This window comes from Maniola hyperantus, chromosome 7, assembly GCF_902806685.2.
Source record: "Maniola hyperantus chromosome 7, iAphHyp1.2, whole genome shotgun sequence".
Lineage (NCBI taxonomy): Eukaryota > Metazoa > Arthropoda > Insecta > Lepidoptera > Nymphalidae > Maniola > Maniola hyperantus.
This window is the reverse complement of record NC_048542.1, coordinates 13,181,941-13,206,549: the sequence shown is the minus strand read 5'-3', so window position 1 is coordinate 13,206,549 and position 24,609 is coordinate 13,181,941. Positions and strand designations below refer to the sequence as shown.

Below are 24,609 nucleotides of genomic sequence, written 5' to 3'. Positions count from 1 at the left end.
TATCGTAATAGCCATTATGTCTACAATGCACCAGTAATTAATATACGTGGTTAATGTCAATTAGGAATTAATCCCTTAATACGTGTTAGCTGTATCACAACATATCCATGTAAACAACTGTATCTAATATAAATAAACGGACTCTCTTGCCAAAGGAGCTCTGGTAGGCTGTTTAGGCATGGCTCTCTTAACGATACGATTAAAAGAGCTCTTGCCACCATAAATATTCCTGCGCTCATTGAGCCGGCAGGGATTATTCGGGATGATGGCAAGAGACCTGATGGATTGACGCTGGTTCCCTGGGAACAGGGACGGGCGCTAATGTGGGACGCAACTTGCGTTGACACATTGGCCCCGTGTCATATCAGGAAGACAGCGTCAAGACTGGGAAGCGCAGCAGAAACAGCTGAAAACGGCAAGCGGCGCAAGTATGCCTCTCTTATAGAGAGTTACATTTTTGTGCCGTTTGCCGTGGAGACCCTGGGGCCATGGAGTCTAAGTGCTAAAAAAATTTTTACGAGACATTTCACCCCGATTAATAGCCTCATCTGGTGACAGAAGGGCTGGCTCATTTTTTGCGCAACGGATCAGCCTGGCTGTCCAGCGCGGAAATGCAGCCAGTATTCTTGGCACCATTCCACGCGGTCATGATTTATATAGTAATTAGATAAGGCTAGCTAAAGAAAAAATTGAAATAAACTATACTATGCCGTACCTATTTAAACCATTGAATTAAATTAGTATCTACCTTTAGAAGCGCTATTTCATACAAAAATTGTATGCTATGAAGCTGTCATAATTAGTATGACAGTCATCAAGTTGTAAGAAGAACCCGGCCAAGTGCGAGTCAGACTCGCGCACCGAGGGCATTCCGTAGTCGTAGTTGTAGTCGGGCATTTTGCACGACAATTCAAAAACTGTTACGCACAAAAATAAATGGACGGACGGACAGACGTAAAAACGGACATACAGACAACGAAGTGATCTTATAAGGGTTCCTTTTTTCCTTTTGAGGTACGGAACCCGAAAACGAGTACAGCCCGCAAAAATTTTGTTTGAAATGACCCGTCCGCCTCCTGTGGTAATACTATAGCTACATAGAGATAGTTGGTTTGAACTAGGGTTTGAAAAGGTTTTGTAGAACACAATATATTCAACCTGAATACCGTAACGCTCAGGGAACGGTCTAAATCTGAAAGGTCACTGGTTTAAACCCGTTGTACAATAAGGGCGTTTGTGCACTTATCCGTGATTTCACGGATCTGTAAAAAAATACGAATCGAATGTATTTATACCTACCTACGTACAGTACGCGGCCAAAAGTGATGAACATCGATCTTTAGCCTTCTAAAGATAGCAGATTGCATTGCATCGCTTCTGAAGATAACAGATTTGTAGAGCACTGTCTCGGTCGTTGAGACCGACAAAACGTCATAATTATGGGTATGAGTGACAGAGACAACGCTCTACAAACCTGAAATGTCATTCTAAAGGCCGATGTCTGTATTTGTATGACGGCCACTTCGAAGAATCATGGATACGAACCGAATACGGATGAGTGCACAAACGCCCTAATGCTCAAGACCAGTAAAAACTTTTGCCAGAAGCAGGTCATCATCGTTGTCATCGTCGTCTCCTGATACACCAACTGCTGGGCAATGATCTCTTGTATGGACTTCCACAGGCCACTTCGCCCCCAAAAAATGTGGTTTTACCAATAAAAATGGACGTTTCTTCATTTGGTCCAAAATCTCTTTATTCAAGAGAAAAACCTGCTGAGTAAAAGATATTTTCACAAACAAACATTCGTAAATATAAAATGAAAAATTTATTTCTCTGTAAATTATACAGGTATGAAAAAAGGTGGCAGTAAAAGGTAGAAGAATAAATACTAAAAAGGCACTTTGAAATCAAACGGTTCATTACCTTCGATGAATTTTAATGCGTCCGTAACGTCAAGAGCCCTAATATTGCTTTCTACCTTTGCGTCTTATTTCAATGACCCAATTTAACGGAGGCCGAAAATCGGAAATGCTTCCAAATTCCGATCATTTTATTTTTTCTTTCGTTCCGCAGTAGAAGTAGAAAATCTAATTTTAGTTTCATTCATCTGTGCCTCTGAGTACCTACCTATCCTTTCTGCATTATCAAAAAGACTGAGTGGTCTACTTACGACTTTTTAGATCAATTTGTTTTATACGGCTTCAAACCTCTACAAGACGAAAACATATTTTCGAGTTCAACCATCAAACAGCAAGACTTTATAAAGCCGCGATTACACCTGAAAGAGGTATACATCTATCTCATTTTAACTCAGTCTTAAGTCTAAGCAAAGTCAGAGTGCAGTCTATAGATCTCACCCTTAGCGTCTGCAACGTCCCATCGTTAATATTTGACGGGCATTGAAGAACTTGGCTTCATCGTTTTCCTTACGAATTGAAGTGCCCTTCCTGTGTGGTGATTGGTGGTGGGCTATGGCCTAAATCCATCACATTCTGAAAGGCAACCCGTGCTCAGTAGAGTTCTGATGATGAGTCATGATAATGAATATTTCAGTATGTACATGAAATTGGTTATCATTTTAATTGAGGGTGTGGTGCGAGAGAATTTGTTTGAACAGATTTTTGTGTAATAAATTTGGTATATTAGTCTGAATGAGTCCTCATCAATCCTCACAAAGTGGCCGTGGTTGTACGCTGAATAGGTGCCCTGAATACCTAAATACAACCTCGTTAAACGGAGTATCGATTAAACTCAAATAGAAACTCTTCAAAAGGAATGTGCTACACAGAATCGCACTGATCAAAGTGATTTACTAATAAAGTAGTCGCCAATCGCTCTATAACGTAGGGCTGATTGTTTAATCATAAAGGTAGACTTTGAGACTACGTGACTGGACTGGACACTAGACACTTGGGAGGCGACACTTGCGCACTGCTATGATAATATATAAATGTACGGAGAGTATTTTAAGATAGCGACCGCGAAGCGCGACACTGTGCATACAATCGCGGGAAAGTGTCGCGAGTCATAGTCATGTCAGTTGTCCTTGTCGCTACTGCAAGTCTACCTCTTTGAGATAGGTACGCGACTGTGACGTGCCACCACGACAACCACAGCAACATGTACCATGCGATCGTCATGGTCGCTTACCAGACATGCTCTTCATACATTTCAATTCAAAGCAGTTAGCAGTTATTGTCTCTTAAGTTTTGCTTTGTGGTTGTGCGTCGCGGTTCCGTACCTATGTGTTGATTGAAGTTAATGAGGAATAAAAAGAAAACTTAAATACAAAACTGTTAAATTTATTTCTCAGTTAAAAATTATTTGGCGGTGTAATAAAGTACCTAAGGTGCACTTACACAGGAAATTTTCTAAGCTATTATTGCTCGGTAACATTGCTGTTTTCAGGTAGGTATTGCAATTTCAGAAAATTGCTTCATGAGGTTGTGACGATAAATGTGTGAGTAGTTTAGATTGCCCATGTAAGCGCACCAATTTGAATAATGTCAATTTCATAACCAGAGCCTTTTTTTAAAAAGAATATTAGGCATGTTAAATGACTAGTATTCCCCTTTCCTCTCCAACTAAGCGTCAAGCTTGTGCTAGGAGTAGGTACGACAATAGTGCAACGGGCGGGGTTCCTACCGTCGACCTTTCGGTTTTCAGTCCACTCCTTTACCCGTTGAGCTATTGAGGCTCTCTTTACCTACAATTTTTATACATGTCTGGTGTACACGTCATAATATTTCTACAGACTACTCTGTCTTAGGGTAAATTATTATACAACTAGCTGATGCCCGCGACTTCGTACGCGTCGAATTAGGTTTTTAAAATCCCGTGGGAACTCATTGATTTTCCGGGATAAAAAGTACGCCTATGTCACTCTCCACCCATGCAAAAAATCACGTCAATCGGTTGCACCGTTGTGACGTGATTGAAAGACAAACCAACAAACCAACGAACCAACAAACGAACAAACCAATAAACCAACAAACAAACACACTTTCGCATTTATAATAAGGGTACTGATTTGAAATTTAAAACCAATAGGTACATTTTAAATCAGTTTTCATCAAAATGACTTTTGCAGACATGCTTTCTCAAGAAAATGCCATTTCCATGCAATTTAATTTTCTGCACGCTGTTAACGTTTATAGAAAATAGATTTTGTCAAGGCCTACTACCTACTTTGTTCCTGACTTTATGCAAAACTTAATAAAATTTTAAGGACAGAAAACCTAATAGTAACATATTAACGTGGTTTTAAAAGTTAAAGGAATTTTTGACATTATGACATAGGTAGGACACTCAGGGATATTACCCAGAGAGATGCAGGTTCGAATCCTGTTGGTTCTGTAATTTTTTTTGTAGCTATTACGAAAGTAGATGATGCCCGCGACTTTGTCCGTATGGATTTAGATTTTTAAAAAGCCCTTAGAAACTCTCTTATTTTCCGAGAAAACGCGGGGGCGGAGCGGGTGTGCGGGGCGTTCCCTTACCGATTGCCATCTCGACCTGTTGCGTACTACAGATATGTCTATATCCCGGAGGCAAACTATCTGCTAAGTTTTGTCACAATCTATTATAGGTCATGGACATGCAACAAATCCATTCAGAATATTTTTATTAGTATGCATGAATGTGGCTGTCAAAAGAATTTAAAGTATTTTTGTTTTGTTTCAGAATGATTAAGCGAAGGACTTTCTTAAAACACTGGGGAAGCTAGCGAAATTCAAGCAATAATGACTATAAATTTAAGTGCGTCGAAATGTAACCAAGTTTCCCAAATGTGACGTTTACTAAATTCAGTGCCAAAACAATGTTTTGCTGTAAAGAACTTAAACTACTCTATGCCACTGTTGTTCTTTTGCTTGAAGCTGAGTTGTTAGTGAACACAGGTGCTATGGAGTCGAAGAGGGCTTCCATTTTGGTCACGCAAAACGCGGACGACCTTAAGTCTCTGGAATTGTGCACTACACGAAATCAACAACGATTGGGTAGTGTTTTTGGAAATTTTACTCGCCATCACAAGAAAGGTAAGGCAATTCAAATTAAGCAGACATCATCATCATCATCTTTACCCATCGCCGCCAGCCTGAGAAGAATTTAGGCCTTATACCATAAGGCTTGTTTCACCATGCTGCACTGGTTAAAAGTAAAAATGTTTATTCAAAATAGGTAAAAAATACCCTTTTTGATAGTCGGTTTGCATTTGTTAGATGATGATATAGTGGTGATAATTTTTACGCGAACTTAAAACTAAAGCTACGAGGGTTCCAAACGCGCTCAGGTCTGAGAAGAGCCCACAACAAACTCAGCCGGGTAAAGTTAAGGGCGGATTGGCGGATTTCTCACACCTTTTAGAACATTATGAAAAACTCGCTGGCATACAGGTTTCCTCACGATGTTTTCCTTCACCGTTAAAGCAAGTGATATTTGATTGCTTAAAACAGACAAACATAACTCCAAAAAGTCAGAGCGTATACCTGTGATCGAACCCCAAAAAGCCATCTCTGTACTTTTTGATTGTCACTGCCGCGTCATGACTGCTAAGATCTGAATGCTACTTTAAGAAGTTGTTTCATATTTTGTTACACTAATTTAAACATTCCACAGGTCACAGAAGAAGAACCACCACTACCACGTCATCAACACAAACAGCAATAACCTATTCAACAACAGATAGCAATGAAGATTCCACAGAATCATATACGACGAGTGCCTATAACATTAGCACAACTACCATTCATCCCAAACTACCAAAACCCCTTCGTCTGTCATCCTTAGATAAAGACTTCGATGATAATGTACAAAATATAAATAATATCATAGAAGCAGTTAGAGAAATAAGTCACGAAAGACATCACAATAAACACCATGATAGGTTGCAAGATAAAGAAGTCATTGCAGAATTAGATGAATCATCAATATCTAAATCTTTAAATAAAGTTAAGAAATTGTACAGAGATTCGACTGCGTCAGCAGGTAATAAGTTAAGTGGGAAAACTAAGAATGGTATATTTTTGACTGACAATTGTACGACTGTTATAGCTCAAATAGGAACAACTGCAATATTGCATTGTGAAGTTAGTGACATAACGGAAAATACGGTAAGTAAATCACATATTTTTTAACTTGTTGTAAGTCTTTGTTACAATCGCTACAAACTAAATATAGACAGTCTATGACAATATGGCATTCGCAGCTTCAATTACACTTAAAATTATCGTTATTAGTGTATCGCCATAAACTCTAGTCTGTATATATAAAAGGAAAAGCTAACTGACTGACTGACTGACTGATTAATCTATCAACGCACAGCTCAAACTACTAAACGGATCGGGCTGAAATTTGGCATGCAGATAGCTATTATGACGTAGACATCCGCTAAGAAAGGATTTTTGAAAATACAACCCCTAAGGGGTTAAAATAGGGGTTTGAAATTAGTGTAGTCCACGCGGACGAAGTCGCGATGCGTATGAACAAGCTAGTTAAGTATGTAAATAAATCATAAGAATACGTCGCTGCAGTATTAACTCTGAATTTTATAAGATTTCAGTAAAAAGGGCATTCCAAACCAGGTGGTAGATTCGACCCAGTGGCATGACGATTCATAAGCACTTTTAAAAGTTTATTTCTAAAACGTCTTTCCATTATAAAATTTTGATACCAACTTAATTCAATTTAATCTTAGTTGTATATAAAACAAAGTTAATAATATGCAAATAATACGATAAGTACACGCAGTATTATTAACGAAGTATCATTTTCCCTTTTAACATTCTAATCAGTTAAAACTTTGTTAGGTACTTATCATAAAATTTTATATCATCTAAAATTTCGAATAAAGCGTCATACGAAATTTTGTTTAACAACTTAGCCGTGTTAGTTCAATCAGATAAATGACATTAGAATCAAGAGTAATTTCAAAACCCTTTAATGACTTTATTTGGGGACTTTCCGCGCGTCTCGGTGAACTTTGTCATGAATTGGATTTGTTTAATTAAATTATTTTCAGCTTTATTCAAATTCAATGAAGCTCTCAAGTACATAATTTGGTAATGTTCATTGTTTTACTGTGACGTATTTTACGTATTACGTATTTTTAATACCAAAAATTGAATATTGGCAAATCAACAAAACCATAAAGTCAAAACATTTTTAAAAACAAAAGTGCCTACCTGGTTTGAATGTCATTTTTAGCTTAGGGCCTTTTTTTACATGATTTGTAAATTGTAAGTTATGTTAATTATTTGGAAGATAGACCGGTGTTCAGATGTACGGATAGACAAAATGAAAAATCAATCATCATCATCATTATGAACAACCCATCGTCGGCCTACTACTGAGCGCTGGGCATCTTAAAATGAGAATGGATTGGGCCATAGTATCCATTATGGAGAATCCTCAGCCATGCAGGTTTTCTCACGAAGTGATATTTAATTGCTTAGGACGCACATAACTCCGAAAAGTTAGATGTGCGTGCCCGGGGTCGAATCACCGACCTCCCGAATAAGAGGCGATGGCTAAACCACTAGGTTATCCCCGTTTATCTTGCTCACTACGGCCGGTCAACTGTGAATGAATGTGTAAAAACTAAAAATCCAAGCAAAAATAATTTTACCGTAGAATATTGCCGGCGCAGACGATGCCACGGCCTCGGGAACGTACGGACTAACCAGTCCAACCAACCCACCCATCCCAACGTCATTCTAAGCCGTGGTCCGAGCCTCACTGGAGGACGTTGCCCCCGACCTCTCGAATTATTTCTTCGAGTCCTAGAGCTCACGCTCGCCTGCTACGGAGCTGACGCTGTAGCGGCAGTAGGGCCTACACAGGATAGTCAATTCAACAACACAAACATATCGTAGTTATTCAGCCATTAACAACAAAAGTAAAACCATTCAAGTAAAACTCTATGTGAAACATAAAATGTTTACATTGAAATGTTGAAGAGAACAATGTAGTTAAAGCGCTTGATGTCAGATTTATGCCGCCACTGCAGTTTTAAACTTCTATACTGGTGCGCTGGTTTTTGAAGTGGAAACCGTTGAATTATATTTTTATAGCGTTTAACCTACACTTAAAGGAAATTTCAAAATAATTTTAAATACATATCAAAAATTACGGTCCGGCAGGAATCGACCCCGCGTCTCCTGGGATCGCGCCCGACGCTCTGACCACTAAGCTACGGTACGCTAGCCACCAGTGACGAAATTTTTGATATGTATGTACACTCAGTACTGAAGCGACTCTAAATGCCATTTATTAGCGACACTTTGCAGCTAAATGGCTTTAACAGACGCTTCAGTACTGAGTCGCAGCGTCACGAATGCTTCAGTCCGCCCGTGTGACCACTCTTACTAGTTAACAAACTAAACTAAGTAATCAATCTTTTAGGTGACGTGGATCAGAAGGAAAGATTACTCACTGTTATCCGTTGGCCTTGTCACTTACAGTGCAGACAGCAGATTTTTTTCGGCCCACGGGAGACACGTCAAGGTAAGCTTGTTTATTTCTGTGAATGAATAAATGAAGTTCTTTATTGCACACCAAAAAAAGAGATAAGTACTTAATGTAGAAATACTCATCAAATTATAGGTAGTAGACAAAAACCTTATTGTTGTAAGCAATCTTTTTAAGCATCCTTTGGCTAGAGAGGAAAATAAATTCAGGATATTTCAAGTAAACGTAAACATTAATTATTGTTTATTGCATGCTGCACATAAGATAAGTGCACTTATGTGCAGCATGCAAGACTTTAAAGTAGTAGTTGCTATGAGTACGTGTATGACGTGTATGTATGTATGTATGGATATACTTTATTGCACCACAAAACACAAATAACAGGTTACGAAAAAAGAAAACTTAAAATGTAGGAACAAAAATGAGTGCATGTGTATGTGTGTGTATTTGAGTGAATGTGTAAGTATAAAATCTATACTATGAAACTAGTTAGATAAACAAAGTTTAATTGGACAGCTGTTTGAAGTTTTTCAACTGTACGTACTTGTATTTTTTGCTTACATTTGCTAACATTTCCTTTCCTCCTAGGACTGGGCGTTACACATACGCTTCGCTACGTCGGCTGACGCGGGTTACTACGAGTGTCAAGTGCCAACACATCCTCCTACTAGCATATTTTTTAAGCTCGTTCTTGTTGGTGAGTACCTATAAACATAAGATTTGTTATGATGTACCGCCGCCGCGTGCCACCGTAAGGAATTTCACCCTCACCACCTGGTGCACTTCGACCGTCCGCTGCGCCAGATCCTTCTTTCCACGCACGTGCAAACTGTGGAACCAACTCCCATCGGTGGTGTTACCACTAGATTATAACATGGGGTTATTCAAGGGCCAGCGAATTCCTAAAAGGCCGGCAACGCATCAGCGGTTCCTCTGGTGCTGCAAATGTTCATGGGCGGCGGTAATCATTTAACATCAGGTGACCCGCCTGCTCGTTTGCTCGCTATATCTATAAAAAAAAAGTAGATAAAACGTAGGTATATACTACGATTAATTCAACGTTGTCTGTATGTTAGTCAAGACCGTTTTTCTCAGAAATGCGTGGAGGTTCTCAAGTTGAAATTAATATTAAACACTTTGGTAGGTATACATTTCCTTGAAGCTGTGAAAAAGTCAAACTTCGAAGTCAACGCAATCAAAAGGTGCGGCCCGATTATGCCGCATATTTACTCCCTGACCGTTAATACTTCCATTAGAACTTTAGAAAGAAAAAAGTTACAAGTGCATATTTTAATGTAAACTTTTTGCCGACAGCGGCGTACGCAGAGATCATGGGCGAATCAGAGAAGATCATCCACGAAGGCTCGATGCTGAAGCTGGTGTGCGTGGTCAAGAGATCCACGGAGCCACCTTCCTATGTGTTCTGGTACTTCGAGAACCGAATGATCAACTATGACCTGAGTAAGTACAAGTAGAACTTTTAAAGAATGATGAGCCATGTATGAAGCCTGGGCGTAATTAAGTCCAATTGGAATATGTCCTATGGCATTAGTCAATAGTGTCAATTGTTAGGACCATTTAGGAATTTGGGACTCAATGCTAGAAAATGTTATATTGTATTAATCTGTACCCATATTATAAATGCGAAAGTGTGTTTGTTTGTTGGTTTGTTGGCTTATTGGTTTGTTGGTTTGTCCTTCAATCACGTCGCAACGGAGCAACGGATTGACGTGATTAGCATCTTGTGTGATTTTGTGTGATTGACGTGATTAGTGTCTTAAACTATACCCATGCTAGGTATAGTTTAAGACTTGGAGAGTGACATAGGCTACTTTTTATTTCGGAAAATGAAAGAGTTCCCACGGGATTTTTCAAAAACCTAAATCCAAGCGGATGAAGTCGCGGGCATCATCTAGTACTTAATATTTATGCTAGTTAATAGCACTACCATTATCCACCAGATTTTTGAAAATGAAACAAAGAAGAAATCAAATTAAAATCACATCCAGTTCCAATCTTTGTCTAAATCAAGCCAGGTCGGGAAGTAGGTACCTAATCGTAGCTTGAAATCGATTACAAAACTTGTGTTGAACAGGCAAAGAAACAGACCGACAAGATAGCGAGTTAAATAAAAACGTATTAAAATGGTGAAAAATGAAAATATTTAATCTTTTTAGAAACCCATCTTATGGGTATGTTTAAATAATTTGTAGTTGTAATGCGATAAAAAGTGTTTTGTTCAATATTCTACTTGCTAATGCAATTTGTATGGTGATGTATGCAGCATTAATAAATCATAGCTTTTTCTCATAAAACATCCATACGAGAGACAAAAGGTAGCCGTCTTTTTTCGTTTCCAAAGAGTTGGCCGAGAAAGATCTTTTAATATTTATTATTCCATTAGCTGATGCCCGCTACTTCGCCTGCGTGGATTTAGGTTTTTGAAAATTCCATGGGATCTCTTCTATTTTCTGGGATAATACAGAATACGCCTATGTCACTCTCCAGGTATTATACTATATATAGCTCAATTTAACTATATATCTACATGCAATCGGTTTGGGACGAGTAAAGAACATTATAGGTACCTAATAGGATGAGATATCATAGGATGAATACGGAACAACCCAAAATCATGTCGATCCGTTGCGTAGGTTAAGGAAAAACCTTCGCATTTATAATATGGGTAGTGATATCATCATCACCCTATCACTGGCTCACTACTGAGCGAGGGTATCCTTTAAAATGAGAAGAGCTACGGTCATAGTCCGCCACGCTGGCCAAGTGCGGGTTGGCATACTTCACACAGCTTTGAAAACATTATGGATAACTCACGGGCATGAATGTTTCCTCACGATGTTTTCCTTCACATTTAATTGTACGCAAATAAATCCGAAAAGTTAGAGGTGTGTGCTCGGGAATGAACCTAAGCCCCATAAGACCGACATTATAACCATAATACCTACTCGTAGCCAGCTCATAGCTAAATATTTTACAGTAAAAATTAAATTATACAACAATAGCAATAGCGAGTCTTAAGAGATTTAAATATTTACAAATCATTCGTCTGATGTTTTATTTTAAGGAAAATTATTTTCAAGGGTAGGTATTTCTAATCTGCATTCCTTTGTTATTTCGTTATACCCTATACACAATAAGGCTTACTTAGCTTCAATGTGATTAAGTTCAATGAACTTAATGTCTGTAGGCACTAGCCCGAGGGACGCTTTATAAACTGTCTTGATTATGTTCGTAAGGGTTAAAACAAACAGAACGAGAAACAGCACTTTTTATTTTTTCGGTGGAAAAATCACGTGGATACGTTGATCTGTTGTTGTGTGATTAAAAGACATAGTCGTGGAAAATGGCATGCCATCTTGCAAGAATCGTTTGGTTTACTGAAAACTGGATTTAGAGGCCCCAAAGGCTTTAACATTTCCTCCGTGCCCGTTAAGCAGTTGATCCCTATCATTACTAACATCTGATAATAAAATCGTTAAATCTAAGGGTGCACTCTATAGAGCGCACTCTGACTTAGCTTAGACTTAAGACAGAGTTAAAACAAGACAGAGCTATAACTCTCACATAAATCTGTCTTGTTTTAACTCAATCTTAACTCTGAGCAAAGTCAAAGTGCGCTCTATAGATCTCAGCCTAAGTGATGAAATCCCGTATTCATGATCGAGTTATAGGTATGCCGCCTTCAGCATACCTACACTAATTCAGCATTTATTTATTCATGCAATAACTTGAAACTAAATTGAAAGACGTGCACAATTAATGACAACATTATCTCTACTGGAGAGATTTCTTCCAACAATGCTAAAATGTGGGAAAACTAATTAATCTAATGTTGATTTAAAAGTGTCATTTGGTTCTATCACTATACGCCATCGTAACCAGATCACGACTATACAACAAACCAGATTTATTGATTGTTAGGTTTCGGTAAGCAGAATTCGGTATACAAATTTTCAATATTGCAATTTGAATAGTCATGCGTTGTTGGGTTCATACACAAATTAGTGAGTGATTTTGAAATGTACACCGTTGCATTAGTCAAAATTATTATTGTGGTACTGACCACGTAGAACAAAATTGTAGCCGAATGTTTAGTTATATTATGGCAAATTCTGTTGTATGCAATATCAAAACTAAACTAAAAAGCCAGGTCTAAAATCTAAATACATATATTGCTATCCATTTATAATATTAGTATGGAGGATTAGGTATCATATTATGATGGATCTCCTAAAGTAAACTTTCATAAACTAGATGGGGGAATAGATAGATTAGGAACTTGTACATGAAGATGCCGTCACAATGTAATTCAAGGTTTATTAGGTTACTGCGTATTTCCTATAATAACAAAAATAATAATTCCACGTCTAACAAGCCTTGATATATTATATTGAGTCGAGTAATAACTCCGATATTTTCCTTCATTAATCCAATAAAGCCTCTAAACATAACGTGAACGATATTTATAGAAGACCATCAATTTGTACCAAAATAGAAAATGGAATAAGAAAATTCTTATACCTATCAATTTAGACAATTTTGTATCATGTATTGTATTTTGTTATGATGTAGATACTTGTTAATGCCTTTGCCTTTGTTCGCGTGGACTTAAGTTTTTAAGAATCCCTTGGAAACTCCTTGACTTTACGGAATAAAAAGTAGTCAATGTCGCTTTCCAGGTCTTTAACTATATGCAAGCAAAAATCACGTCAATTCGTTGTTTCGTTGTAGCGTGGTTGAGGGATAAAATAACCAACCAAAATATGAGTACCTACCCAGTAATATTACCATAGCTAGGGTCTGGAATACTCTTCCTAGATCAGTGTTTCCTGCCAATTATAATCCAGGTATGTTTAAAACAAGAGTGAATAGGGACCTTCTAGGCAAACGCGTCCCATCTTAGGCCACATCATCACTTCCCACCAGATGTGATTGTGGTCAAGCGTGCGCTTATAATGAATAATTAAAAATATATATATATTATACTCGTATTTAATGAATTTATATATCACCAGGCTCACTTGACCACGGGATCCACGTGAAGAGTTTAAAGTCGAGTTTAGAGGCATTTTGTTCAATTTAAGGCCGCAGCGCTATGCGAGCTGAATTGCGCTTTATTGTGTCGTTACAAGTGTCGCTTTTTATTTCAACGTCTTAACGGAGTGAGACTTTTTTGTCTGTTAGATACTATCAAGTATTCTATTGCTATACTCATGATCGAAAAAGCTGTGATAACCTAATGGTTAGGATGTCCGCCTTCTAATCGAAGGTCGGGGGTTCGATCCCGGGCACGCACCTCTATCTTTTCGGAGTTATGTGCGTTTTAGGTAATTAAATATCCATTTTTATAACGATGAAAGAAAACATCGTGAGGAAACCTGAATGCCTGAGAGTTCTCCCTAATGTTCTCAAAGGTGTGAGAAGTCTACCAATCCGCACATGGCCAGCGTGGTAGAATATGGCCAAAGCCCTTGTCACTTTGAGAGGAGACCCGTGCTGTGTAGTGAGCCGGCGACGGGTTGATCATGATTACTCATGATCGAAACTTCTCTAAAGTAAAGTTTTATTTGACGAGTAGGTAGTAACATCATACCTTTGCAAAGCTTTGCAAGCTTGAAAGGTTTTTAGTTCGTGCATGTTTTAGCTCGCGGCACGGAGCGGCCATTTTCTTCGGCCTCTTGTTCCCGCAATGATTGCGCTAAAGTGTTGTTATACCTACACATGTCGGTCAAGCTCATCCAATCCGGCAATTTTTTATTGAACACTAGCTGAGGCCCGCGACTTCGTCCACGTGGATTTACGTTTTTCAAAATCCCTCGGAAACTGTTTGATTTTCCGGGATAAAAAGTAGTCTATGTGTTAATCCAGAATATAATCTATCTCTATTCCGAATTTCAGCCAAATCCGTCCAGTAGTTTTTGCGTGATTGAATAACAAAGATCCAAACATCCACACTTTCACATTTATAATATTATTAGGATTATTATGTTAGACTTGCATTTGACTGGTCCGATCGCTAAAACCATTCGGATTTATTCGAGCTCCTTTTGGTTTTTCGCATGTTCGTTTGATCTCTAGCCCGGCCGTGTCGCTTAAAGCCGTAGCCGAGTGGCCCTTTTTCTCTAACATTCATCTACTGCCCGACTCTACTGAGCCAGCTATGTGAACAGCAATATTTTAATGTATCAACATTATACTCAAACTCCGTGTTTAGATTTGCGAGTACAGAATTTTGCTACGTATGTCCTTGGTCTTAAGTTATATTATTGTTTAGATGGAGTAAGCGTCCACAACGGAAGGCAGACCAGCGAGCTAATTATCGGCAAAGCAGAGCCGCGGCATGCCGGCAACTACACATGCGTTCCAGCCAACGCTAAAGCAGCTTCAGTCACAGTACACGTTGTACAGAGTGAGTATTCAATGCTATCACGCATAGGAGCGAACGACAAAGCATAGAAATATTCCGTACGCTACAATATAATGTAACGAAATTTTTAACGTAGTAGGCGATGCATTATTAATACTCTACCGCACGCGTTTTTGAATTGATTGTTTTTTTACTTCGTAATTGACACTTTAAGCTGTTGGTCAATCACGACAGCGGCGGCTAGACTTGACGCACAGCACGAAACATTCATAAATAATGTTTTTGTTGCGATGTTGTTACTTAGGTTTAATTAATTTGAATATAGTTAATTTTAATTAATTTAATTAGTCGATGTTACGTGACTAACAGACGTAAAATTGTAACTCCTACTTTCAAATACCAATTGTTTGAAACACGGTTTCTATGATTTGCTGTTCACTGCATGGGAGTAATTTGTACGAAACAGTACGAACAAATTACTTCGCTGTACTTCCCGACACGATTATGACGAGTCTGGATTAAGTAACGTGTTATACAACTTTTGTTACATAACAAGTTCGCAATCACGAAGTGAGTAAAAAAGGTCAGTTAATCATTGACCATGTCCTCCTTGGCATATCTGCCAACGGCTACCTGTTATATGGAACGTGCTTTTATATTAGTTGCCATGCCAAACTTACTCTTGAAAGATCGGTCAGAGGGAAAATCAGTGATGTTGACCAGAAGTAGGTAGTGCTCATTATGTAATTTACGTCTTATGATATTTCATGTTACATGATATTATAATCTGAATATATATATTTTTTTACATAGCATAAGCTATGCACTGGCTATTCTTCTACAATAAAATAGCAATATTCTATAAATCACATTTAAATATAACGGTACGAAATATAACATAAAGTACCTGTACAATTACTCCCTCGAGGTTTTCTGTACCTGACGCTATATTATTTATCATTTGAGAATTATTTTATTCATAGCACTTATCAGACTTTTGTTTCACGTTTGAATCATTTATTATATCTGGACACGATGGTATTTTTAGGGTTCCGTACCTCAAAAGATAACATCATATCTAAATATATAAAAGAAAAAGGTGACTGACTTACTGACTGATCTATCAACGCACAGCTCAAACTACTGGACAGATCGGGCTGAAATTTGGCATGCATATAGCTATTATGATGTAGGCATCCGCGAAGAAAGGATTTTTAAAAATTCAACTCCTAAGGGGGTGAAATAGGCGTTTGAAATTTGAGTAGTCCACGCGGACGAAGTTACGAGCACAAGCTAGTAAAAAAATATTTGTTTTCACTCAGAATTTCACGAGCATTAAAACAGTTCAATACATTTATTTGAACTATTGACTTAATTTCTTATTCTCTTTCCATTACTTGTTCTTGTCGCTCTATAAAAATAGCTTTTTACTCTCTTTTCTTCGTTAGTACTTTTTCAAGTCGGATTTTCAATTAGAAATCGTCTCGAAGATCCTTAATTTAGAATCCTTTAGAGTTGTGAACGACGTTTCGTCCTCTTTTCTACATCTCTTAGTAGTTTATTCCCAATTTGTTCTAGGAATTTTTATACAACCTCTAAATTGTAGTACAAATTGCGTCAGTATTTAATTTGGTAGTACCAGATTAAGAAACTTGTTATAAATTTTATTTGTATATAAATACGAAATCAAAGAAATTTGTTGTATAAATAAAGTTAAATAAAGTAATAAAGTTGTATAAATTGCAGTCGTGTTCTGAGAAAGTCGCATTTTTGTCTCAATCAAACTTAATGAAATTGTAATTGAATAAAATCTTGAGAGATTAAAATGTAACATTTCCAGGAACAGTTGTTGTAAAGCCAACAGCTGACTGTGTGGAATAATTAGAAATTTCCAAGTGAACCCTGCAGGGGATTGAACCCGGGGCCCCCCTAAGACCTCGCGCTCATCACTGCGTCATTGTCATATTATCTTAGATAAAAAAAACCGGCTAATTGCGAGTCAGGCTCGCGCACCGAGGCCGGGTTCCGTAGTACAGTCGCATTTTTTCGACATTTTGCACTATAAATCAAAAACTATGATTCATAAAAATAAATAAAAATCTTTGATATGATACCCCACTTGATATAATTATCTTACTTTGATAATTGAAAATACTAAGTATTACTCCATGACAACAATTTAATTTTTTTGTGTTATGTAACCACAAATTCACGGTTTTCAGATTAATCCCCGTATGTCTGCTATAGGACCTACCTACCTGCCAAATTTCATGATTCTAGGTCAACGGGAAGTATCCGGTAGGTTTCTTGACAGACAGACACGGAACCGTAAAAATATGATTGTTCGATGGCCTATTTGGAACAATGCGTCCGATTTATTTGTATACTTCATTCCAGGTGAAACACCAGCCGCAATGCAGCATGGGAATAATTCGTCAGTGAAAACACGAGGGAATTTAGCGCACTCGTTAATATTATTATCGTTATTCAGCTTGTTCGAACGAAATGTGCGACCGCCTGGATAACGATGTCTTGTTGTAAATTAATTGTCGCTATGTAATTAACTATATTTTTTCCCCTCAAAATGTTAATTGATGTTTTCCACTTGAAAATGTATCAACAATATCTAGAAGTATTTTGTCTGTGATAGACTAACGACAGAAATAAAATAACTGTTTCGTGTCAGATTCTATATTTTTTTCTAACCGTATAATTTTTAAATACCTATAAGTACCTAATAGTTATGTTGCAAAAGCACTTAAGCAATTTTATATTTTGTACCTACATTTTATTTTGTTGTGTTGTAAATATAAATATCTTGTTTCAAAGTTAGAAAATCATGTTTTTTTTGGTTTACAAAACAGTTGTTTTAAAACATTCTATTGTAATATCTTATTTAGGAATTGATTTATATGTCATGTGTGTTGTAAATATTGCTAGCTATTTTAATAATGTATTTTACAATATCCGGACAAACTTCAATTCACTTCAAAGTCAGTGAGCGTGAAAATATGAAATTGTATATTGAAAAATTTATGTACCTACCTACTTGAGTAATTTAATTTAAAAAAATACAAAATCTATAAGATACAAGTATGATGAACGCATAGTATTATAATTGTTGTTAATTATAATTTTTTAGGTCTAAGAAATTAATAAAAAAATATTAAAAGTTTGAAAAATAGTTTATCAATTTGTTCACTTTATAAGAATTTATCAGAGATTTTAAAGTGTAATAAAAGAAATACCTACATTAAAATTAACAGTATATAAAATATTTGTAATATTGTGATTTACGAGTATTTTAAGTTAACTAGAGGTTTTGTAACACCAAATAGATAATACTTACTTCAAAAGTAGGCTTAATATTTTCGTAAAATTTGCATTTTTTTGTGATTTTCAAATATTATTATAATTATTCTTGATATTACTTGAATCCTTTAAACACTAGATAGCGCAAAAAACAACGTCGGTAAAAATTTACAAAAAATAAAATTGTATATTATAATTTTTTGTAATCGGCAACAAAGAATAAAATAACATTTTGTAGTTAAGACCTCTTTAAACTGAGTATGGGTGAGGTTAGGTTTATATTTATAGGAAGTATACTGGCGTCCCGTAACTAATTTTCTAAAGAGGTCTTTAAGAAATGTCAATATTATTTTGTTTTATTTTATTTTACAACACTTTTGTTTCCAGTTGCCTTCATAACATTGTGTTATTTTTAAATAACTACTGGAATATTCCCAGGAATTTCAGAATATTTTTATTCATTGTACCTACTGAATTAATAATAAGACGAATTTTCTCGTCGATTACGCTTCACCGTGATTGGCGGCTGTTGAAATACTCAGTAATTTTTCAAGCTGGAAAACATCTCAAAGGTCGAACATTTATTACAGTTGATATAAAATAAAAAAGTATACCAATTGAGTACAATAATGATTAATGTAAATAATTGTGAAATATATGCGCATATAAGTGATATAAGATAAATTAATAATATAATATAATATAATATGTATGTAATATAAAATTATCTGTACTTAATGGTTTTAAGAATAAATAAGATTTTGAATTTAACGTGCCAAGTCCAGTTGTGTTTTATTTTTTATTCTTATTTATTAATTTTTGGGTGTCTGTAACAGGCACTCCTTGAAAAACTACTTATTTATCTATTTGGATTGTTTTTTGCATTAGGTGTCCATTTAAACAAATTCATTCACAAAAATTCAAAAACTATGATGCATAAGAATAAATAAAAATCTGTTTTAGAATGCCCAGTTTATCCACTTGATATAGTTAACTTACTTCGAAATTTGATAATACTAATTATTAGTTCATGACCACAATTTAATTTTTTTAGTGTAATATAACCACAAGTTCCCGATTTTCAGATTTTTCCCCTAATGTCTGCTATGAGACCTACCTATCTGCCAAATTTCATGACTCTAAGTCAGCGGGAAGTACCCTGTAGGTTTCTTGAGAGACCGACAGACAGACAACAAAGTGATCCTATAACGGTTCCGTTTTTCCTTTTGAGGTATGGAACTCTAAAAATCCTAAATTATAACAGTTTGAAAAGGTACCTACTAAGGCAGTTAAGCATTCACTTTGACTAAGATTCCAAGTACAGCACTCACTCGTCGTACCTAGCTGCTATTAAATTCTGATTCCAAGTAAAACACGACTGATTGGTTTCATGAAACGAACGTGATTTATACATTCAATGTTACAATAATTTCTAGCAATAGCGATCGATATCTTAATTGGAAAAGCCTTCGAATATGCAAATTAGGTAGGTACCTACCTATCTAATAATAATATTTTGAATGCTCCGTTAAAGATCTCAAAATAAATAACTTTACTTCCCAGTAAAAAGGTTATTGATAACTTTGAAAACTCTAAAAGGATTTTAATGCAATTTGTCTCTGAACTCTTACATCGAAGGAATTTTTGATACAGTTCTTGCAATTCACGAAGGCGAGTGAACTTTACACACGGACATTGCGTAAGTGTGCATGCATGTCGGACCAATCAGTCGCGAGCAAGCGCTCGCAAACGCACACATTTACTGTACCTTACTTATACCTATACGACTTACACAAAAGCATGACCCACTCGCCTTCGTGAAATGCAAGGACTATACTAAAAATTATTCTATTATTTTGTGTTTGAGTATTAAATTTATAAGTTTAAACTTTGCAGTCTGACAATTTAATTTCATGAACAAAATTCGCGGCAAAATGGAAAAGTTTTAACCGCAATTTTATGGAATACAGAGCCAATTGAAAATGTGCTTTTCATTTAAGTATTGCCTCCCAGTATTGGTAATAAAAATGATTTATTTAGCACGAAACTCTAAGCGATTTTGTTCGTTTGAATTCGGTGATTATTTGATGCTAGGTATGGTATGGTAATCGTAAATGACATACCCGATTTATTTCGGATTCAAATTTGTTAATATTAGATTGTTTGGAAAATTTGAATCCGAAATAAATCAGGAATATCATTTACGATCATTACGACGAATGTAATTACTATTACTTTAAATTCGAAAGGTACCTGTCAGTTAACTTTTCACGATGACCACTTAGACTACTTTTTATCCGACTGCGGTGAAACCCAAAGGAGAGTTATGTGTTTGACCTGTATGTATGTATGTCCGTTCCTATGTCTGCTTGTAACTACTGAACGGTTTAACCGATTTTGAAGACTGATTCGTCTTGACGGCGTGAATGTCACTGGGTGTGGGTACATAACATTCTTAAAAAATCTTTCTGCTGGATTTTGAAAAACAGCCTTATTAGACGCAGATAAAGCGAGTAACTACATACTTGTATTCTATATGAGTAAAATAACAGCGAATAAAATATAATGACTCCTTTTTTGAAGTCAGTTAGTTACATGGAATTTCATAGTATTCTAGATGAAATAGGGTGATTATTGAATAGCTTTATTTTATACTAGATGATGCCCGCATCTTCGTCCGCCTGGATTTAGGTTTTTTAGGATTAGGGTTTTCCGGGATAAAAGGATAGCCTATGTGATGTCATGTCCTTCCCCGGTATGCAAGATATCTCTGTACCAAATTTCGTCAAAATCGATTGAACGGATGGGCCGTGAATGGCTAGCAGACAGACAGACACACTTTCTCATTTATAATATTAGTATGGATTTATTAAAATAATCTATTAAAAATTTGTTTTGTATGAAACAAAAATAGCAATATTATTATACCTACATGTAGGTACATTTACAGATACATAAACTATCAAAAAGTTGAGCAATTTGAAACTTAACACACGAAGTCCAAATTGATAGCTTTAAAGTTTCGAACAAAGCATGGAAACGTTGTAAAACAGGCTTTAGAAACCGGGCCCTCATTATGGCCAAAGTTATTCCTCGAAATGATTGGAAGGTAACAATCGATGAGGTCAGGGACACTGCTATAAAAATATACATAGATGACACGACCTATATGGCATTGGATTAAAAACAACAATTGAAAATTTTGCGCACTGTGAGATGAGCCGTTTTATAAGCAACTATACTATAGATAATGTCCGCCCCTTCATCCGCGTGGATTTAGATCTTCAAAAAATCCCGTGAGAAATCATTGTTTTCCAGAATAAAAGTAGGTATACTTATGGTGAGATCTATAGAGCGTACTTTGACTTTGCTTAGACTTAAGTTTCGGTTAAAACGAGAGAGATTTATGCCAACCATATAACGCTGTCTCGTTTTAACTGTGTCTTAAGTCTGAACAAAGTCTAAGTGCGCTCTATAGATCTCAACCTTAGTCTACGTTAATCTCCGATCTTTAACAATATTCATCATGTATAACAATAATAGCGAAAAATCACGTGAATCAGATGATTTGTTGCTGCATGAAAGTACAAAGGTGTGGAAAATGGTCTCCTGGAGAAGCCATGTATTTTCCCGGGGTAAAAAGTAGCTTATGTTACTCTACAGGTCCTTGACAGTAACCATGCAAAAAATCAATTGAAGTACTAACCAACAAACCAACAAACAAACACACTTTCGCATGAATACCCATTATTATAAACGTGAAAGTGAGTTTGTTTGTTGGTTTGTCTTTCAATCACGTCGCTACAGAACAACGGAACATCGTGATTTTTTGCATGGGTACTTTACTTTTTATCCCGGGAAATCAAAGAGTTCTCACGGGATTTTTAACAATCTAAATCCACGCATACGAAGTCGCAGGCATCAGCCATTTTAAAATATGGTTAAGTGGGTAGGTACTAGTAATATCGAAATATCAAGTATTCTACAGTGGAAATTAGGTCAACTGCCTTTTCAAAACACATATAACACATCTCTCTTGCGGCTTTTGCAATGCTTTGTCGATGAAAAGCCCACCAGAAAGCATTGTCGCAATGATTGTGTTTCGGCTGCTACTATTTATTATTAGGATTTATTGAAACTGTGACAGTATGGTTACAATAGATAAATTTATTTTATTTGCTGTGTGAGTCTGTATTTAATTTGTTTAGTTGCGTGGTATTTTATTTACCCGTGTAAATTTTACATCGACCTTTAGAAGGAGATAGCAGATTTGTAGAGCACCATCTCTGTCGTTGATATCGACAAAACGTCATATAGGTATGAGTGACAGAGACAACGCTCTACAAAGCCGAAATGGCATTCTAAAGGCCGATGTATAATACTTTCATCTGCTTACTGTACTTAATTTAAAAAAACTCAAATTAGTTCAGATGGACATTCAGTATTTACCATCTGCGCCATAGATTGAAGCATTCATTGAGACTACCATGGAAGTTAATTTGTGATAAACGCAAATTGGTTTCCTGGGAACGGGGACGGGCCCTCATGTGTGTTGACACATTGGCCCCGTGGCATATCAGAAAGACAGCATCAAGACCGAGAGTTGCAGCAGAAATATCTGACACCGGTAAGCATGCTTCTGTAAATATAACTCCTCATCGAGAGTCATTATTTTTTCCGTTTGGCGTTAAAACGATACACATAATTGATTTATTGATTTGTCCTTCAATCATGGAGAAATTAATCGGTGTGACATGTTTGCAAGGATTTAGTTGAAGACCGGTGGAGTGATATGGGCTACTTTTTATCCCAGAAAATCAAAGCGGGTTTTAAAAACCTAAATCGACACGGAAGAAGTCGCGCACATCAGCTAGTATTCAATAATAGCAATTGTTGTTGTTATTTGTCTTGTATTTCATTTTAGCAAATAACAGCAAAGTGCAAGCTAATTTTAAATAATTGCGATCGTCACACTGTCGCTATCAAACTTTTGTGCTAGGCCTGCAGGTGAAATTCCGCTGCACGAGGTAGGTATTTAAGTACGTTGGCCTAATTACTAACTACTTAATTAGAGAATTCAAAATCGAAAGCTTATTTAGGGTTACCTACGTGCAAATCAATTCAGAGCAATTTAATTTAATGTAGGCTATGTTTTAACCGATCGACTGTATGTATATACAAGATGTTAGTCGCATGCACCACAGAATCCCTAGTAAGTATATATTTTTTTGTGATGTAACCACAAATTCACGGTTTTCGGATTTGTGTGTGCTATAAGACCTACATACCTGCCAAATTTCATGATTCTAGGTCGACGGGAAGTACCCTCTAGGTTTCTTGACAGACACTGTGATGGTACGGTGATCGTCTCTGCTTCTTTCAATGATCGGCTATATAGAGAGGAAATTTAACAAAATAGCTAGGCTGAACTTAGGGACACTGTTGGCATTCGGAATAACATGTTATCTCACGTGTGGCAAATTTAATCTGCCAGGCACATTGCGTTGGGCGGACACATGGACATCTTGACCTTCTACCAGGTTTTCGCGAGTTTGCTCATGAAGCTTATTCCAATTAATTCTACTATTTTGAGTCATTTGACTTCTCAAAATGTCCCTTTGGGAGAGAGATCAGCTAGTTTAGAACGACCTGGTAGTGAGGAAAATCAGTTGGCATGTGTATTTAGCCAGATTGGGCCATCACTTTAAACCGACTGACGAGTCTTAAGGCAGGGGGAGTCCCTACGCTAGAAACTAGCCTTTATCCATTGTTATCGAGGCCTCGGCTGACTACCCTTTTCGCTACGAAGCGTTCAATTGCCTTGTATGGGAGCAAGGTTATTTTTATGAGCTCGGAAGCTAGCCTCAGCACCATGGCATTTGTATATATGTATATATTTGTTCAGTTATGTAATAGGTTGGCCAACCTATCGTTCGGGTAGTCCAGCCGGATAAGACATGACATGTATGAGTGTGCCCGATTCGTCACCGCCGGATGCCGCCAGAATCAACCGTGTGCCTTTAGTCTGGGGAAAACCAGACTTTTATACGTCGGACGTATCAAATTAATTACTTCCAAAATAATGCCTCGTGTGTCACACAGTTCGCCAGCCACATTTGCCCCGAAGTTCGGTGCAAAAGAAAAGACACAAGAAAAAAAAAAGGTCTGTACCTGCTCTATTGTTTACCCATTGTCCCGTTACCCGAAGATGCTCGTTCCCCTTCACAGCATACTGTTTATACGTCGTGATATCCTAAATGTTAAAACGTCTGCCATCTGCTCGAAGTTCGATGGCTCGAACTCGACAAATACCTTTAGCCTTTCGTAGTTGTATGTATTCAACTTAATTAAATATCACTTGGTTCACCGTAGAGAGAAAACATCGTGAGGTAGACCGCAACCTGAGAGTTCTCTATGGAGCCCGCGCTCAGTAGTGAGCC

The 24,609-nt window shown here is 36.9% G+C and overlaps 1 protein-coding gene across 1 annotated transcript in view; it reads left to right on the top strand.

Annotated features, from left to right (window-relative positions):
• Positions 1-17,512, top strand: part of LOC117983518 (uncharacterized) — a 46,746-nt gene extending 29,234 nt beyond the window's left edge. Inside the window, exons 2-8 of the mRNA XM_034970086.2 lie at positions 4,687-5,039; positions 5,620-6,113; positions 8,404-8,505; positions 9,058-9,166; positions 9,784-9,930; positions 14,765-14,899; positions 17,255-17,512. Coding sequence (XP_034825977.1) covers positions 4,823-5,039; positions 5,620-6,113; positions 8,404-8,505; positions 9,058-9,166; positions 9,784-9,930; positions 14,765-14,899; positions 17,255-17,382 — 1,332 coding nt within the window. The 5' untranslated portion in view covers positions 4,687-4,822 and the 3' untranslated portion in view covers positions 17,383-17,512. The remainder of the gene's footprint in view (positions 1-4,686; positions 5,040-5,619; positions 6,114-8,403; positions 8,506-9,057; positions 9,167-9,783; positions 9,931-14,764; positions 14,900-17,254) is intronic.
• Positions 17,513-24,609: the final 7,097 nt, after the last annotated feature.